The 18404-nt window shown below is 31.7% G+C and overlaps 3 protein-coding genes across 10 annotated transcripts in view; all 3 read right to left on the reverse strand.

The window, feature by feature from the left end:
• LOC124948043 (fibrillin-1-like) overlaps window positions 1–1916 on the reverse strand; it is a 146656-nt gene extending 144740 nt beyond the window's left edge. For all 7 annotated transcript variants that reach the window (XR_007100584.1, XM_047491083.1, XM_047491085.1 and 4 more), the window contains exon 1: window positions 1–1916. This exon is cut by the window's left edge and continues 412 nt beyond it. The gene's annotated coding sequence lies outside the window, so the exon portion shown is untranslated.
• A 98-nt stretch (window positions 1917–2014) lies between these two features.
• Window positions 2015–5380, reverse strand: LOC124948045 (polyubiquitin-A). 2 transcript variants are annotated; one of them, XM_047491092.1, is made up of 3 exons: window positions 5231–5380; window positions 4038–4552; window positions 2015–3809 (listed from the first exon to the last, which is right to left on the reverse strand). In XM_047491092.1, the coding sequence occupies exons 2-3, from the start codon at window positions 4545–4547 to the stop codon at window positions 2262–2264; spliced, it is 2058 nt and encodes a 685-aa protein (XP_047347048.1). In that variant the 5' UTR covers window positions 4548–4552; window positions 5231–5380; the 3' UTR covers window positions 2015–2261. The 2 variants fall into 2 exon arrangements, with proteins under 2 accessions (XP_047347048.1, XP_047347047.1); XM_047491091.1 differs by having other exon boundaries at window positions 2015–4552.
• A 3301-nt stretch (window positions 5381–8681) lies between these two features.
• LOC124948167 (zinc finger RNA-binding protein) lies at window positions 8682–18109 on the reverse strand. Its single transcript, XM_047491410.1, has 11 exons — window positions 17955–18109; window positions 17503–17666; window positions 17015–17356; window positions 15994–16560; window positions 15117–15830; window positions 14670–15003; window positions 14368–14555; window positions 13005–13153; window positions 11385–11480; window positions 11069–11189; window positions 8682–10462 (listed from the first exon to the last, which is right to left on the reverse strand). Exons 1-11 carry the CDS (start codon window positions 18002–18004, stop codon window positions 10179–10181), a joined length of 3009 nt encoding a protein of 1002 aa, XP_047347366.1. The 5' UTR covers window positions 18005–18109; the 3' UTR covers window positions 8682–10178.
• Between the last annotated feature and the right edge of the window lie 295 nt (window positions 18110–18404).

Below are 18404 nucleotides of genomic sequence, written 5' to 3' on the forward strand. Positions count from 1 at the left end.
TTTATTTCTTATTTCTTTTTTTTTTTTTTTTTTTTTTTTTTTTTGACGACTGATAAAAAGTAAAGGAAATATATTTAAGAAATGAATAATTTCTTATTTTGAAATTAAGCCTTTTAATCTGACCAATGATATTTAATTATGAATCGAATGATACTATTTATCATCTGATAATAATAAATAATTTTTATTTCTATATTAATTTCGTTTTCGATAAAAGAATCTTCAAATTGGAAACTTAATGTTCGACGATTTATATAAGAACGATTCGTTAATATATTACATAAAAATAATGATAATCGTGAAATGTCAATGGATTTATAATGATATATTAATTTCGTCTTTTACGTTCTATTTTAAAACATGAGATACAAAAATGTCGGCCATTGTTAATGTTTATTCGAATATATAAAATATGGCCGAATCGAAAATTATTGGAAATTTAATAATAAATTAATTTTATCCTCGTTTTATTTTAGAACGATATATGTATAACGTTGGCCATACATTTGTAATATTGTTTCCGTACCAAAATATAACAAAATCGAAAAATATTGACAATTTAGTAATAAATTAATTTCGTTTTCGTTTTATTTTAGAACGATATATAATGTTGACCATTGGTCATCTTGATTCGTATCAAAATACAGCCAAATCGAAAAATCACGAAAATTTAATAATAAATTAATATCGTCATGGTTGTATTTTATAATAAGATATAAATATTGCTCGTTCCAAATAGAAAATTACTGAATATTTGAACAAATTTGAAATAAAGTTGAAAAACAGAATTGCAAAATATTGAATCGTCGAAAATAAATATACTATTAACAATAAAAATTTTATCAATAGAATTAACTTCTACTTGGTCATATTTTATAACACGATATAATGATATATCGTTGATCTTTGGAAAAAAGAAAAAAAAGAATATTATAATTAGAAGAAAAAATTTTGATAAACTTATTCCGTCTTCGTTCTTTCTGTTACGATATTGCCTTCGTAGAAAAGAAATTCTATTATGTCGATATCGAAATTAGAAAAAAGAAAAATCACCTGAACCAAAATAAATCGTTTGAATTTATTTCGAGATTTAATTATTTTAATATTCGTCCAATAAATATATACTATGTTAACGATTTGAAAGGCGTTACGAATAATATATGAAATGTTCTTTCATAACCTCATTCAATTAATTTGTTCAAATAATAATTTAAACATATTGCAATCTAAAGATTATTCGTTCAATATCCATAAATTTTACGGATTAATAATTTTATATTTATAATAAATTTATTTACCGATTAATTCTATTATGCGTATTAACTCAACAATTTCGTAAATAAATAAGCGTTTTATACGACAAAGTAAAAAAATATTTTCTCGAGCTTCCAAACGCGCGCAATTTTAATTCAAACATTTGATAGAGTGCGCGTCGTAATGGACGCGCCAATTTTCAAATTGATACTCATTACATATACGTATGTACGGGTTTCATAGTTTTTTACATCCATGTAAAATGTAAAAAAAATTAAGAAACATAATGTGATAATAAAAATATTCTAAAGATATGAAACAATGATTGATTTTGTATTTCTTTTCTTTTTTTGTTTTTGCAAATATGCAAATCAAAAAACATATTTATATACAATTAAACGTACAGCAATGCGTGGCTGCATCTACACGCAAACTACTCAACTTTTATTGATAACTAGTTTAGCGCCATCTATAAATGGTAACTACATACCATGCAGAAAAAAAAATTTTTTTTTTACATATAAAAATTCAAGAGGAACAAAAACCAAGACCGAGATTCATAATTCTTTTTTAAATTTATTAATTTATATATAATTTATTATATATATATATATATGTGTGTATATATATATGTATAATAATTTATCATATAATTTATAATGGACATACAAAAATAATTATTATATACAAAATAAACTCAATTATATACAAAAAAAAAAGAAAAAACAAATAAAAGAAATTTAGCTTGTAATAACAATTATACGCTTGCTTCTAGAATTTTATTATCAGAACATTATACATTGCATAAACTCGTTAAAACTGCATACATATTTTTATAAGGTTTCTTAGAATAAAGAGAAAATTAACTTCAAATGCAGTTTTTATTTGCCCGACGAAGCAATGGAATAAATATCACATTACAGTTCAGCATGAATAAAAGTAAAAAACGATAATATATCTAGTTGGACTATATAAGGAGTCTGCGGATTTTATTAATAAGTAAAATTTTAATTTCCTCCTCTAAGACGAAGGACTAAGTGAAGGGTTGATTCCTTTTGAATATTATAATCTGAAAGAGTACGTCCATCTTCCAATTGTTTACCGGCAAAGATTAATCTCTGCTGATCTGGTGGAATTCCTTCTTTATCTTGAATTTTAGCTTTAACATTTTCAATAGTATCTGACGCCTCGACTTCTAATGTGATGGTTTTTCCTGTAAGAGTTTTGACAAAAATTTGCATACCACCACGAAGCCTAAGTACTAAATGTAGAGTGGATTCTTTTTGAATATTGTAATCGGAAAGAGTACGGCCATCCTCGAGTTGTTTGCCAGCAAAAATTAATCTCTGTTGATCTGGTGGAATTCCTTCCTTGTCTTGAATTTTAGCTTTAACATTTTCAATCGTATCGGATGCCTCTACCTCCAATGTAATAGTTTTTCCTGTAAGTGTCTTGACGAAAATCTGCATACCACCACGAAGCCTGAGTACAAGATGAAGAGTAGACTCCTTTTGGATGTTATAATCGGAAAGAGTACGACCGTCTTCAAGCTGCTTGCCAGCAAAGATTAATCTCTGCTGATCCGGTGGGATTCCTTCCTTGTCCTGAATTTTAGCCTTTACATTCTCAATAGTATCGGAAGCCTCTACCTCCAATGTAATAGTTTTGCCTGTAAGCGTCTTGACAAAAATCTGCATACCACCACGAAGTCGGAGTACAAGATGGAGAGTAGACTCCTTTTGAATGTTATAGTCGGAAAGAGTACGGCCATCCTCTAATTGTTTACCAGCAAAGATTAATCTCTGTTGATCTGGTGGAATTCCTTCCTTGTCCTGAATTTTAGCCTTTACATTCTCAATAGTATCGGAAGCCTCTACCTCCAATGTAATAGTTTTGCCTGTAAGCGTCTTGACAAAAATCTGCATACCACCACGAAGTCGGAGTACAAGATGGAGAGTAGACTCCTTTTGAATGTTATAGTCGGAAAGAGTACGGCCATCCTCTAATTGTTTACCAGCAAAGATTAATCTCTGTTGATCTGGTGGAATTCCTTCCTTGTCCTGAATTTTAGCCTTTACATTCTCAATAGTATCGGATGCCTCTACCTCCAATGTAATAGTTTTGCCTGTAAGCGTCTTGACAAAAATCTGCATACCACCACGAAGTCGGAGTACAAGATGGAGAGTAGACTCCTTTTGAATGTTATAGTCGGAAAGAGTACGGCCATCCTCTAATTGTTTACCAGCAAAGATTAATCTCTGTTGATCTGGTGGAATTCCTTCCTTGTCCTGAATTTTAGCCTTTACATTCTCAATAGTATCGGATGCCTCTACCTCCAATGTAATAGTTTTGCCTGTAAGCGTCTTGACAAAAATCTGCATACCACCACGAAGTCGGAGTACAAGATGGAGAGTAGACTCCTTTTGAATATTATAGTCGGAAAGAGTACGGCCATCCTCTAATTGTTTACCAGCAAAGATTAATCTCTGTTGATCTGGTGGAATTCCTTCCTTGTCCTGAATTTTAGCCTTTACATTCTCAATAGTATCGGATGCCTCTACCTCCAATGTAATAGTTTTGCCTGTAAGCGTCTTGACAAAGATCTGCATACCACCACGAAGTCGGAGTACAAGATGAAGAGTAGACTCCTTTTGGATGTTATAATCGGAAAGAGTACGACCATCCTCTAATTGTTTACCAGCAAAGATTAATCTCTGCTGATCTGGTGGAATTCCTTCCTTGTCTTGAATTTTAGCTTTCACATTCTCAATAGTATCAGATGCCTCGACTTCCAAAGTAATTGTTTTGCCAGTTAAAGTTTTTACAAAAATCTGCATACCACCACGAAGTCGGAGTACAAGATGGAGAGTAGACTCCTTTTGAATGTTATAGTCGGAAAGAGTACGGCCATCCTCTAATTGTTTACCAGCAAAGATTAATCTCTGCTGATCTGGTGGAATTCCTTCCTTGTCTTGAATTTTAGCTTTCACATTCTCAATGGTATCAGATGCTTCAACCTCTAGAGTAATTGTTTTTCCAGTGAGAGTCTTTACAAAAATCTGCATGCCTCCTCTCAATCGAAGTACCAAATGTAAAGTGGATTCCTTTTGAATATTATAATCGGACAATGTTCGTCCATCTTCTAATTGCTTGCCAGCAAAGATTAATCTTTGTTGGTCTGGTGGAATTCCCTCTTTATCCTGAATTTTAGCTTTCACATTTTCAATGGTGTCAGAGGCTTCAACTTCAAGGGTTATGGTTTTACCCGTTAGAGTCTTCACGAAGATCTGCATATTTACTAGAAAAAAAAAAAAAGAAAAAGTAAAGTAAATACTTTATTATTAATAAACTTATAATTAATCTTAACATCAATTTTTAAGTAATGCACAAAAGAAGAAAAAAAATAAAAATTACATCGAATGAGTATATAAGATGGCTGACTCAGTGACGTGGAAAGTCGTATACCGAGAACAAAGCTAACGAGTGTAATTGCGTCGCTAAAACCGGATCGATATCCGCCATTTTGTTCTTTGTTACTAAGCACTTATTCTGTCTAGTCATTAGAAGACTTCAAAACGTCTGAGACACAGTTACATAAAAAGTTACATTTAATTTTTCATATAAATATATCAAGTATTAGTCAATTGACAAATAATATATTCAATAATCAAGTACAAAAAAAAAAATCTTAAGAAAAATTAATATACAATTGTGTCGATTAATATGACCTTCGCAAAGAATTGAAATTATTTCACGATCATTAAATCGTATTAAATATTATTTACTTTCAATATTATAAAAGAATGGCATTTAAACGACAAGTCACATACAATAAATAATATCAAATAACATTGAAATATAAATCGATAAAATGAATTATAATTTCGTAACATTTTTATTGAGTTAAAAAAAAAAAAAAAAGAAAAGAAAACAAATTAGTAGAAAAATAAGAATATAAAAAAAAAAAAATACTCACCCTGCTGTAAATGTGTATCGTAGCTTTTATAAAAAGTCGCAGATAATTTTTCCAAATATCACTGCAATCGACAACCAAGTATCTCTGATGACCTCAACAGAACTGAACGGAGCTAATGGAAACCGTTCTTTTATATGGCCGTGATGGGATGACGTAGGGTTGCGTGTGATTGGTCAGGAAATTTCTAGAAAGCAGCTTATTGGATCACAATGTACTTGGTTGCTTGAGAAACCGTTTACGTAGCAACATCGTATTGGAGTATTAAACAAAAAAAAAAAAAGAAAAAGAAAAAAAAAAAAGAAAAAGAGAACATCCTTTATGCGATTAATAGCTTCTCAAACGTATCGCGAATGAATTTATTTAAATTATCTAATATATAAATTTGTTCAAATAATATTTCATTACCTTAACTTACTAGAAATTTGATTAATAAACTTTTGATTATTCAATACGCCCAAATATTTTATTCTCTAAAAATCGGAAATAGATGGCGCTGTTAAAATAATAAAAGAAAAACGTCATACTTTTTCTTTTTAACAAATCAATAAATGTGACACAGATGTTTGTAATGTCATCATATACCATATATATATGTATTAACGTTTAATTCAATATGTACAAAAATAATTATCGAATCAGGACAACATTAATAAAATCATATTTATATTTTTAGGAAAAGAATAATCTCGTTCATTGTTTGAACAATAAACTCTTTGTTCTTAATTTTGATCAGCTATCTTTTTTCTTATCTTTCTTCTTTTGTTTTTGTTTTGTTCGTTTACACATCGTCGTCAAAATTAAAAAAAAAAAAAAAAAATAGAAAAGAAAAAAAAATAATATGATTCCGTATTATTTAATTCTACAATAAAATTCATTGTAATATTTATGAAGAATTATATAAATAGAAGTTGCAACTCATTCCAAATAATGTCATTTATCATTTTCTGGCGTTATCGTGAAAAAAATATAAATATTTATAGAAGCATTACTAATATAATAGGCAACATTCTTTAGTATTCAATACTATGAACTTTGCTAAGTCATGCAATATCGTAATAATCATAAAACATGATGCAACATTTCATTTATTGATTTTATTTTTTTCTCATTGCAAATAATTCTTTTTTCATACTGCGTTTTAAAAAAACGATCAATATTTTAACGAAATCTTATTTCGTTTAATTGAAAATTTTATATAATAAAAAAGATTTATATCTATGGTCGTATCATCTAGACGAATATAAAAGATAATATCAGAGATAATTTTTTTTTATATTTTTGATATTAAAAATAACTCTATATATATATATGTATATATATATACATACATACACGTATACATATATATATATATATATATATATATATATGTAATATAAATAAGTGAAATTATCTTCTAATATTAACAATAATAATTTCAGCAGACGTTAAATATTTACATGTTAAATATTGTTCTTGTTATAATTAAATATTTCTTTAATAAATTACATTGAAACTTTTTAAAAATATTACTTAAAAATTTGTAGTAAATAATAATATATTTAAAATAATTATATACTTACCTAAAATATCAATTGGAATTTGTCAGACATTAATAATATTATTGTTTTATCTATTGGAGGAATTATTACTCAACATTTTCCTTAGATAATTGGACAAATACTTTTGATCTCACATTTGTTATTCACATGTATTATTAAAATCAATTGAGAATAAATCACAAATTCGACATGAATAATAGGTAATATAATGATCTACAAACGAAAAAAAATTATTTGAAACGTAATATATGATATATATATACATATATATATACATATATATATATATATATATATATATATAACTACATCAGATATAAAAAATTTCTCGTTAAAATCCACATATATTAGCATATGTCGGGTGAAAAAAAAAAAATAAGAGGAACTAAATACTGTACAATTTTTTTCAGGACACTTAACAATTAAGTACAAATAAACACAAGTATGTGAAGTGAATCATCGAGATATTACGAGAATTATAAAAAGTTCGCGATAAATACTCGAATAATTTCCCTTTTTTTTTCTTTTTTTTTTTCCTTCCTGTGTCTCCTTTGTTTGTACGAGAAGAAAGAAAAAGAGAAATATATTCGTTATCATCAGTTCTTTTGGTGTATCTAACTTAAATTTTGTTAAAGCGTGGAATAGAATTCTCGATTTCACTTTTTAAAAAAATCAGAAAGAGAAGTAATTGAAAATTGTACTCTTCATAAAAAAAAAAAAAAGACCATGCAGAAACGAAATTTTTCATCAAAGAGAAAAAGATAGACGAAGCAAATATTAAATTGTTCTTATTTATTCATTTGAAATAAGATTAAATAGATTGATAATTTCAATGTATTGCTTCGTTCTTCTAAGAGAGCATAAGCTTACCATTTAAATTTATAACTTTTTCTTTTTCTTTTCTTGTTATTACTCTTTTTATCCAACGCATATGTACAAAATTTAAGTAATTCACAGAAATACATGATAAACAATTGTTTATCTTATGTCACATCACAGTGAAGTATTTGACAATTCCTATCATTGGGGGAGGGGGGATGATAATACATTGGTAAAAAAAAAAAAAAAAAGAAAAAAAAAGAAAAAAGAAAGAAAAAAGGGAAAAACAAACAAACAAGAAAAAAAACAAAAAAAAAAAACAAAAAAAAAAGAATATTAACACACTGGTTATGTACAAATAAATTTAAGACTTTAATACTGTAAATTAGGAAATGATAGTGCCATGTTCATTTTGGTGCCGTTTTGAAACACATATACATAATTAAATTCGTTAAACAGACTTGTCGAAGAAAAAAAGAAAATCTTAATAAAGAAAAATGATTATTGATCGACAAATGCTCTTTCTTTCTTATTAATCTTCAAGATAAATCCTTTTAAATATTTATAAGTTCTGAATGTATATATATATATATATATAATATATATATATATATATATATATGTATATACAAGAGATGTTTTGTTCTATTCGACCATCCCATATTATATTTTCTAATTGGAAACGTCATCTAAAGACAAGACTTTTTTTTCATCTTCATCACGATTTTGCGTCAATTACCAGATTGTCAAATATATAAGTCAAACTTTTCATATTAATCATAAATCCATTGTTATTTTAAACCGCATACATCTGCTGTGCTATTGTGTGTGTGGCCTCACTATATATAATTTTCATTCATATATATATAAATATACATATATTCATATACATATATATCTATATACATAGAAATGTGCAATAGCAACGGGTCCAAAAAAAAAAATAAAAAAAAAATAAATAAAAAAAAATAAAAAAAAAAAAAAAAAAAAAAGAGAATCTTAATTATCAAAATATATAATAATGAGAAATTATTTTTAAACACACATATAATAGGTACATGGAGTAGTGAAGGAAAGCTTATATATTCATGTATCATGTATGTTGATTTATTCAATGATGACTTCAAAGTACAACAGAAGACCCATAACACTATTGAAAAAGAATATATTATTTCTGTAAAATAATATTTAAAAAAAATTTTTTTTTCTCTCTAATAATAAACGGTAAGATTTTGAATGGAACTACAAAATGTTCATCGAAATTCTTTTCGTAATACGCCGGATAATCAATCTATTTTAACCATAGACCTGTGTAAATATATTTTTTTGGAATCTTCTGCGTAAGTCAATGTACGCGATAATAGGCGTATGCGCTTCTGCTAATAAGTGATCGGTGCAGCCGAATGTTCTGCACTTATGTACGACTACACACACAACATACACACAAAATCTTTGCATATCCTATTCCTACACTTAACCATCGTCAAACTTAGAAATTGTCCTTTTTCTTTTTTCACTTTAATTTCAATTTCTTTCTTTCTGTTTTTTCATTCTTTTTCTTTTTTGTTTAGTTTTGTTATTATTATTATTATTTTTTTTTTTCTTTTTACTTCACATTAAACTTTTTTGCTTCGTACACTATGTGACTTTGAAACATAGCTAAATATGTATTCAAAACTAATGCATCCATCATTTCCTTCGACAAAAACCTAGTTACTGGCGCTAATCGTACCAATTGCCTGTTTGGGAAAGATCAATAATAATAATCTTACTAATCACGGAGATGTGTTTCATAGAGAATAAATTGTATCTTATTTGATATATACGAAGGTCATGGTCGCACATTATAAACGTGAACATATCTCTCATATCAATCGAGATATGTCTCTACCGAGAGATAGGCAACCTCATTGAATTAAAAAAAAAGAAGAAAAAAAAAAAAAAAAAAAAGGAAAGAAAAAAAAAGGAAAAAAAAAAAATGGCTGCTTACAAAGTTCACACTCAGAACTTAAAATAGCTAAGAGAGAAAAGAAAACAAAACCTATAATGAATACTAGAGACATCAATAGAAAGAAATAACCCGTACTTGAAAAGAACACTATTATTCAATAATTAATAAAATATACAAATGTGAATTGAACTAGCTGACCAAAAAGAACTATTACGTCTTTTTGAAGTTAAAAAATTATGTGATAATTGTAAAAACAAACAATTACCTAGTCGAGTAAAAACTACTTAATACATAACGAGATAAAACAAATCGTGATGGAAGATTTCAATGTATCTGAAAAATATGATCATGCCATTGTTCAAGAAATATCAATGTATAATTGTTGATATCGTGTAATGTCAAAATACGTTTGCCTGTTATCATTATCATTATCATTATTATTATTATTTTGTTGTTGTTTTTCTTGTAATCAACAAATACGTTCTAGCAACAGTTACAAGTTTCATTTTCTATTCGTATGTGTCTCATTCCTAATTCATAAATATATCTTTTTAAACAAGCAATTGACACGAGGGAAAGTTTTCTTACATTATATAAGTTATGGGTAAATTCATAAAGCGAATGTGTTTTGGTAGATCTACTTGGAGTCTGTCTCCATTTTGATCTCCTCGGCTTTTTTGTCCTTTTTTGAAGCTTCACTGTCCGTTCCTTCCCCATTACTATTGTCTCGTCTTCGTTTCCTTGCAAATCTACCCTTATATTTTGGTGGTGGCAGTTGTTCCATACCAAGAACCTTATGAATTTGGCGGAATGCAACTAATCGTAGTGCATGCTGCGCCGAAGCTGTTATGTCTTCCCTTTGTTGAGCCGACATATTACCTATCGCATCTACCGGTTCTTTCTCGCATGGATCAGATAATCCTAAAAATCAATATTTAACGATTCATGGATATATATATTTTTACCTATCAATCGGATAAATTAAATATTGTATTTTAATCTTCTTAATCCTCGTTGTATACACCACGAACAAGAGTAAGACTCCCACAGACCAACTTTGAGAGCTCAATTAAAACAATTTGTGCGATTGCATGACTCACGAATTTTTTTTTTATAATGACATTCAAAATACGTTTTCAAACCTACCGATTATTTCAGAATTTGTTTTTCTTGGAGTTAAAATTATTCACTCCGTACAAATGACAGATGTTAGTTAATAAAAGTGTCTTGGGGTGTAGCATACACCCCAAGTGAACAATTAAAAATTATTCTCAGATATCCACAACCAGGGTTAAGAAATTTGTTTTATCAGATTGCCATATCATCTTATGCATTATTACACGTTACTAAGCACCGAAACAAGTAAACGAAATACTCGATTCCAAGATCAGTATTTAGCAATGTAATACGCTCAGTCTCGTCATCAGGCTCATCATTTGTAACATTCAATTGAACTAATAATTATTTCTCAACATAGAAAAGGGAAAGAAAATAATCTTCTTTGAGGATGAAAATGTAAATTATTACCTGGACTTCCCGGTAATAATATTCCTCCAGCTACGCATTCCAAAAGTCTCCGTAAAGCTTCGCCTGGACTAAGAGGTCCTCCAGCCGTGCTGATAACCTTTTCAGTCAATAACTCTAGCGCCTGTAATATTGTATTATTTACATAGATTTATATACACACACATATATATAGATATATATTATTAATAATAATAATAATAATAATAATAATAATAATAATAATAATAATAATCATAATAATAATAATAATAATAATGATAATGATAATCATAATCATAATAATAATAATAATATACAAAAAAAAAAAAAAACTAACCCATGGATTCAAAGGTCCCCACGTGGGTACACGATTACAAAGATCGCGCATTATGCGAATGACCATTACGCAGCTCTGCAGTGAAGTTGCTCTAGCCTGTTGAATAGGATTAATAAATGAAAAAGTGTAATTAAGTATACGGCGTCAATATCACTGATTCTTCAGAGATAGAGAGAGATAGGAGTGACGATAAATAACCCTAAACTATCTTCTTATTTGCTTTGTGTGGGCTTTAGCTATCCTTCCAGCCTCGTGCCTATGACTCCTAAATATTAGCCCATATCAATATTACCGGGTGTTTATTAACAAATTTATTCCTGGATCATAAAATTGCCTAACATAATATGAAAAAAAAGTACAATGTAGGAAGTGAGAACTTTGCGTTTAAATTAATTGTATCATCTAAATATTCGAAATTAAATTAATATTATAAAAAAAACACCCGGTATAGTTATGACACCACTGTGTGTTTGTGCTTGTCTGTCTCTTTAATAATCAAAACTGCATAACAATATGTTCAACGCGTTTTTTTCTTTTTTCTTTTCTTTTAAATATCGATCGAACAACAAAATACATACATATTTCTTCTCTTTTGCTTTTCTTTTTATTTTTTTTGTTTTTTTTTTTTTTTGTTTTTATTTCATTTCATTTCATTTTTTTTTCTTTTTTATTTTATTTACTTCTCATATAATATAAATTCAATTTCATTTTCTAAGACAGACCTAGAACAGACTCAGTCTAGGCTACAGCGCATTCAAATTGATCCAGAATAATGAACAAGCTTATCGCAAAAAGCAATACAAAGTATTATAAAGAAAATAAACAAAACTATCTCTTCTCATATGAGACGAATGGTACGTTGAAAAATGATGTATAAGATAGAGTTTCCTATTATTCTGGATATCGACGGATAAAAGCAAAGCAAATGTAAATGTTAATGACAAAGAACGTTAGACATTTACATGTTGCTTGGATTCCTTGTCCGAAATCATCCAATTTCACATTCGGTTATAGAGTTCCCTTTAGAAAAAAATAAATGTAACATTAGAATCATATATATGATTCGACAAACGAACGATGCCACTGGTACATGTTGATCGTTTAACATTGTAGTCATTATGTATACTATTTTTATTTGTCTCATCATTTTAAATATAGATCGTACAATATATTACATTAACAATTAAAAAAAAAAAAAAATAGTATCAGTGAACAAAGTCCATTTTCTGCCGGATAAATATAATAAAAATGATCGAATATGAATAACAGACGTTTCAGACGGAATCGCGTTAATAACGAGAAGATAATGATAAAAATAAAATTGTCACAAGGCTGGAAGTTCTAAGACTGCTCTTTTCCTTTTTGTGTTCCTTTTGTTTTGTTTCTTGTTCTCTTTTCTTTCTTTTTTTTTTTTTCTTTTTTTTCTTTTATATATATATAAACATATATATAAATATATATATATAATATATATTTTTGTTTTGCGGACAGAGAGAGAGAGGACAACTTGCACGCGTCTCGCGTATTAGGAGAAAATAACAGAAAACAAATGTCGTGAGGGCCACAACAAAATGGCACCGACAATTCGAGATCTTGAACTGAGAGTTATTTGATTCAAACCTGAAACCACTTGGCATGCCTGAGTGCAGCTAAAGCCTCCAAACACTTAGCCTTGGGAAGTACATCTGGTGGATCTGGTTTCGTCACGGCGGGCGTCGCGGGCGTGGTTTGTGGTTGAGCAGCTCCCTGTTGCTGCTGTCCAGCATTATCTGAGATTCCAACAAAGAAAGCACAACACGCTTAGACAACACTTAGAGTGTTTGATCATGCCCAGAAGTTTGGGATTTCCCCTCTATTATTATGTCTAACTTAAGTACATTTTTCTTTTCGTCTTTCTTATTTCTTTTCTTTTTTTGTTTTGTTTTTGTTTTTTTGTTTTTTTGTTTTGCTATTTTGCTTTCTTTTTGCTATTTTATTTTTTGTCTTTCTTTTTTCTTTTTTTTATCTTTTTGTTCTCTATTTGACGGGTTGCGTCATACAAAATGCCATCAAAACAAAAATAAGCCTGATCGAATGTAGTACCTTGCAACGGCACGTCACCCCAATCGCATACGTTCTTTTTCAGATTATTATAGATTATCTGTTATGGAAAAGAACGACCGATGATTCTATTTTTTTTGGTAGTACCATCTCCTAGTATCGCTCATTTACTAAAAGATAATACTACCGATAGAATGATCGGTTGGGATAGGAAGTAAACCGCACATTGCATTACATGCGTACAGCATTCGATGACAGAGAGGGTTTTTTCATGGTTAATGCATGATCAAAAAGTCCATAGTTTTAAGATTGCCTCAGCGTTGTTTCCTCATGTCAGAAGCGTGTCCACGTTCATTAAAACGTCCATAAATATATAATCTAGTCATATATACTGGAGACTCTAGCTCAACTATCGTCGGTCAAGTTTTTATATACTTGCTGGTACAAAATGTAACGAAATAAATCAAATTAACGTCTAATCGTATCAAGTTTACGCTCTCTCTTTTCCGTTTATGAATATTATTATTTCCTATTTAATTATCACGTATATTATATATGCATAATTCATCTACATTCACATTCATAAGTGTTATGTAGAAGTTAAAGCCATAACTCGGTCGTGGACACACTAAAACGCAGCTGTATTGAAATGGAAAATAAACTTTATATATTATTCTGTTATAAATGTATGTACACTGGCAACCGTTGAGTGTCCCTGGCTGCCCCTGCATCATCATCTCCTGGTGCTTAAGAAAATCACAAAAATTCCTTCCACAAGGCCATGAAAAGAACAAACGATATTTAGAAAAAGTCCATACGATTTTTATACGATTATCATGAAAAAAATTCTTTTCTTCATACTATAGAAATAATATTCGACATGTAAATATAACGTAGTTATCCTTTTCTTGGCCATAATAAAAATATAAAACGATGAAATCACCTGCTGTTGCCACTGTTTTAGGCGTTTCGCGCATGAGAGGACTGGTGAGCGTTACACTGACTGTTACTGATCCTCCAGAAACAGTAAGGGCAGCAGACTCTGGATGTTTACCAACGTTGTAAGTATCCTCTGGTGCAACGATTTTTAATTGAGCCGGTAAAATTTCTGCAACCTTGTTCAACAATGTCCTGAAGGAAAAAAGACGAATGAATCGTTGTTATTAATTAATTAATTAATTAATTGACTAATCGAATCATCGAATTAGTCGATTTGTTTTACAATTTTCTCCCTTTCGCGCGTACCTTGTTGGTTTCTCAGCGCACAACACAACAAGACATACGTGATTGTCACCAGACAACAACAGTCCTTTAGCTAGATTCCCAACACGCATAACACCTCGTAATATTCTCGAATCTTCTTTCTCCTTTTGGAATGAGAAAAGATTACCATCACTACCATCCTCCTTTTGTGGCTGTGTCGTCGTCGTTGTCGTCGTCGTCGTCGTCGTCGTAGTTGCCTTCTTCTTATCACCGTCTTCTTTCTTTATAGTGTCTGGAGAAATTACTTGTGTATTAGCAGGCGTCGGAGTCGTAGGAGCTGCTGTCGTAGTAGTAACCGGAGTAGTTGTTTTTTTACCTGTGAATATTATCGTCAATGTCCATTGGTACGCGCCATATAATTTCCATAAGAAATTTGTAAACGATAAAGAAATCACGAATTTGAATCGAAAGAGATTAATAAATACTCACCAGCTTCCGCTAACGCATCCGAGACAAACTTCAAAGCCTTCTCCGTGTGGGAAACAATTTTTTGAACTGCCAGCAGTTCTTGTTCCTTAGGATATATAGTTGTATGATGAGCTAATACATGTTTATCATCGGATGAATCTGGTCGTCTCTGTGGTCCAGGAAACATCATTAATGGTGGTGGGCCAGGAAATGGTCTTGAAATTGGAGGAGCACCTGGTCCACGTCCATAGCGTCTATACCATTCATAATATTCACATTCTTCTTCGTATCGACGACGTTCTTCCCAATACATCATTTCTTCGTCCATCATTGGTCCCATTGGACCTAACTGATTAATTTCTTCTCTACGTCGTAAATACTCATCTCGCATCTGTTGTCGTCTTAATTTTTCCTCTAACATTTTTCTTTGCTTTAAACTCGGTTTCATATCTACGACAAGGTCTGGGTTAACCTTCTTCTTATAAGCAAATCGATGGCGCCTTCCCTTCATGTGCATATCTTTGGCATTAGGATCGTTAAAGCGACATTCGCAAAGTTTGCAGTTAAAGCTTATTATTTTTCCATCTTCAGACTTATTCTCTTCGATATATTCTTGACCAACTGGTTGAATATCTTTTTCATCTACGGCTGCTTCTTCAACAGTTTCTTCCGCAACTGCTTCTTCCGTTTTTATTTCAGTCGTTTGATTTTGATTAACAGTACCTAAATTCCCAGCTGTAACGAGAAATTAGGATTAAACCTTTTTTACACGTGTCTAACACAAATTTCTTCTTTTCAAATAAACATCAGAATTAAATATTCCGCTTTTAACAAGTTGATCTAAAAATTCGATTAATAAATAAATAAACGAGTAATATAGGATTTGGAAGGAACTTACAGGCAACAAAATTAATTTTAGGAGTTGCAGTCACCGTGGGCTTCTTAGTTCCTGTAGTTTTTGCTGCTGCTGCAGGTTTTGGATTCAAAACAGTAGGATCGGCACTTGGGATTGGTTTTCCAAGTTTTGTATGTAATTTCACTACCTTCTGATGTTTGGCACCTCTGATGTGGGCCGCATACGCATCATTGCCCGTACAGGTAACATCGCACAGTTCGCAACGTAAACTATTTCCTGCTCCACGTGCTGGAGGCTGTTGTGGTACTTTTAAAGAAGCTTCCTTCTTTTTGTGCTTTTGTCCTTCCAAATGTTCTCGATAGGTTTGAGGTCCAGCACAGCTGATCTTACAGACATCGCAATAATGAAGTTGTTGAGGCTTGGGAGGCTGCTTTGGCCGCATTGCCTTCATCCCTCCCCCTCCAGTTCCGAATCCCTTCCGTCCGTAGCCCTGCCAACCTCCAGTCTTCTGGTTAGTCGAATTGCTGTTTGCACTCTGTTGGGCTACATACATAGTCGCAGCGCTATAAAGCGCTGCGTCGTAGCCGGAATACGTTGTACTCGCCGTTTCTAAGGGAAATGAAATTGAAACCTCAAACTATGGAGGAGTCAACCTTCGCATTTACGGCAGGACTGTATTTTTTTTTTTTTTTTTTTTTTTTTTCCTAATATAATTTAAAACCATCGAACCATTTCTTAAAGCATTATTTACACGACAACACGTTCATGCGCATAAAAATAAAAATACCAAACGTTATTAGATTCTCGAATGTTGGAAGAATCTAACAAAGATTTGTAAACTATTTCAATGCTATATCATTTTAATTTCACGAGGATTAATTTCATATATATTATTAGTAGTGCCTATTTCACAGTTAGTAAACAGTCGTCATAGGACTTGAAAACAGACAGAATTATTACAAAAGTGGAAGAAAAAAAAAAAAAAAAAAAAATATATATATATATATATATATATGTATATATACATATATAAGTGGGAAGAGGTAAACAAAAGAAAACTTACTATTTGTCGCTGTCGATGGTGTAGCCGCTGGAGTAGCTGGAGCTGTATATCCTGAAGAATATGTAGCGCTTTGTGTAGGATTAGATTGCTGATAAGCTGTGCTCGATGCTTGATAGGTTTTAGCTTGCCCTGTGGTAGTAGCTTGTCTGGCAGTGCCTGTATAGGCACTAGTTGTACTGTATGCAGGCTTTGCAGCTTGATAATGTGTCTCTGTAGTTGTATAAGTAGCAGCTGCAGCAGCAGGTTGTTGATAATAAGTTTTAGTGGCGTCGTAAGTAGCTGCAGGAGCAGCTCTACCGTAACCGTAATCGTATGTCTGAGCTACAGTTCCAGGATTTGCAGCTAGTAAGTAAAACAAAAATTATCAGAGGAATAAATTAAACGGAGGAACTGGTCGTTCTTTCATCAGGACGAGAGAAGTCATAGACAATTGATATCAAAAGATATGTTTGTAAAGTGGATATTCATAGATCATAATAAAAACTTACCCGCGTAAGTAGTGCCTGTAGCTGCTGCAGCTGCAGCTGCTTGATAAGTTTCGTAGCCTGTAGCCGCCGCAGCAGCCGGGCGTTGAGTATACGTAGCGGCGGTTGCCGCTGGCGTTACTGCGTATCCCGCTTGGCCGGTTTGATAAGCGGCAGCGCTAGTTGCCCTGTTTATCAAAAAAAGATTAAGGAAACATTATAACCAAATAAACATAAGTTGCGAAAAGAATTACGAGCAAAACGAAAAAAGACCTCTATCACAGTCGTGCCCGGGAAAGACGCTCGATGGACGCTCTTAGTCTCAGCTAAGAAATGGCGGCCAAAGCCGGCTGTGCTCTCGCGTGCACCGAAATTAATAAACGTTTATTATTCCCGCCAATGTCGTTACCGCCGCGATTTTTGATTAAACTTAACGCTAGCTACTTAATAATTATGGTAGGCAATCGAATTCGTACCCATATTGCGTTCCGCCGTGAGTAAACCCAAAATAATTGTTCTGAGCCATCCTTCCTCGCAGAGTATCCCGGAAAGAAGGACAATGGAGGAAGTTGTAGGGCGTGCCACGAACTCGATAGAATGGCGGCGCTGCCGCGGCTCCGATTGGTTATTCCGTTGGAGCCGGGCGAAATGTAAGTGAGAACACCGCGCCCTCAGTGGCCGTTCTCTCGATAACCCTGCGCCGTCCTTCGACGTACTACCTCCGCGCAAATCAACGTGCTAGCGTACTAACCGAACGACTAACGCGAGAAAGTATTCGCGATACGGCCAGGTTATATGCAGTTAATCGAAAAATAACTTACTGCTTGTCTCTCGCTAGATCCGCTCGTTAATGTAGTATGTAGTTTGAGAAATTATCGCGTCTGGTTCTTGTTGCGGCGAGCGTCCGGCGTGCGTTACGAAGGGAT

This window comes from Vespa velutina, chromosome 3 (genome assembly GCF_912470025.1).
Source record: "Vespa velutina chromosome 3, iVesVel2.1, whole genome shotgun sequence".
NCBI lineage: Eukaryota > Metazoa > Arthropoda > Insecta > Hymenoptera > Vespidae > Vespa > Vespa velutina.

What these genes read in the sequence shown, in the direction of transcription:
- LOC124948045 (XM_047491091.1), bottom strand. Translation starts at nt 4,547, where the DNA reads ATGCAGATCTTCGTGAAGACTCTAACGGGTAAAACCATAACCCTTGAA.
- LOC124948167 (XM_047491410.1), bottom strand. Translation starts at nt 18,004, where the DNA reads ATGGCTCAGAACAATTATTTTGGGTTTACTCACGGCGGAACGCAATAT. An exon ending in TACAGGCACTACTTACGCGG is followed by an intron (nt 17,357 to 17,502) that starts GTAAGTTTTTAT and finishes TTTACTTACTAG; the next exon opens with CTGCAAATCCTGGAACTGTA. An exon ending in TGCGCTGAGAAACCAACAAG is followed by an intron (nt 14,556 to 14,669) that starts GTACGCGCGAAA and finishes TTTTTCCTTCAG; the next exon opens with GACATTGTTGAACAAGGTTG.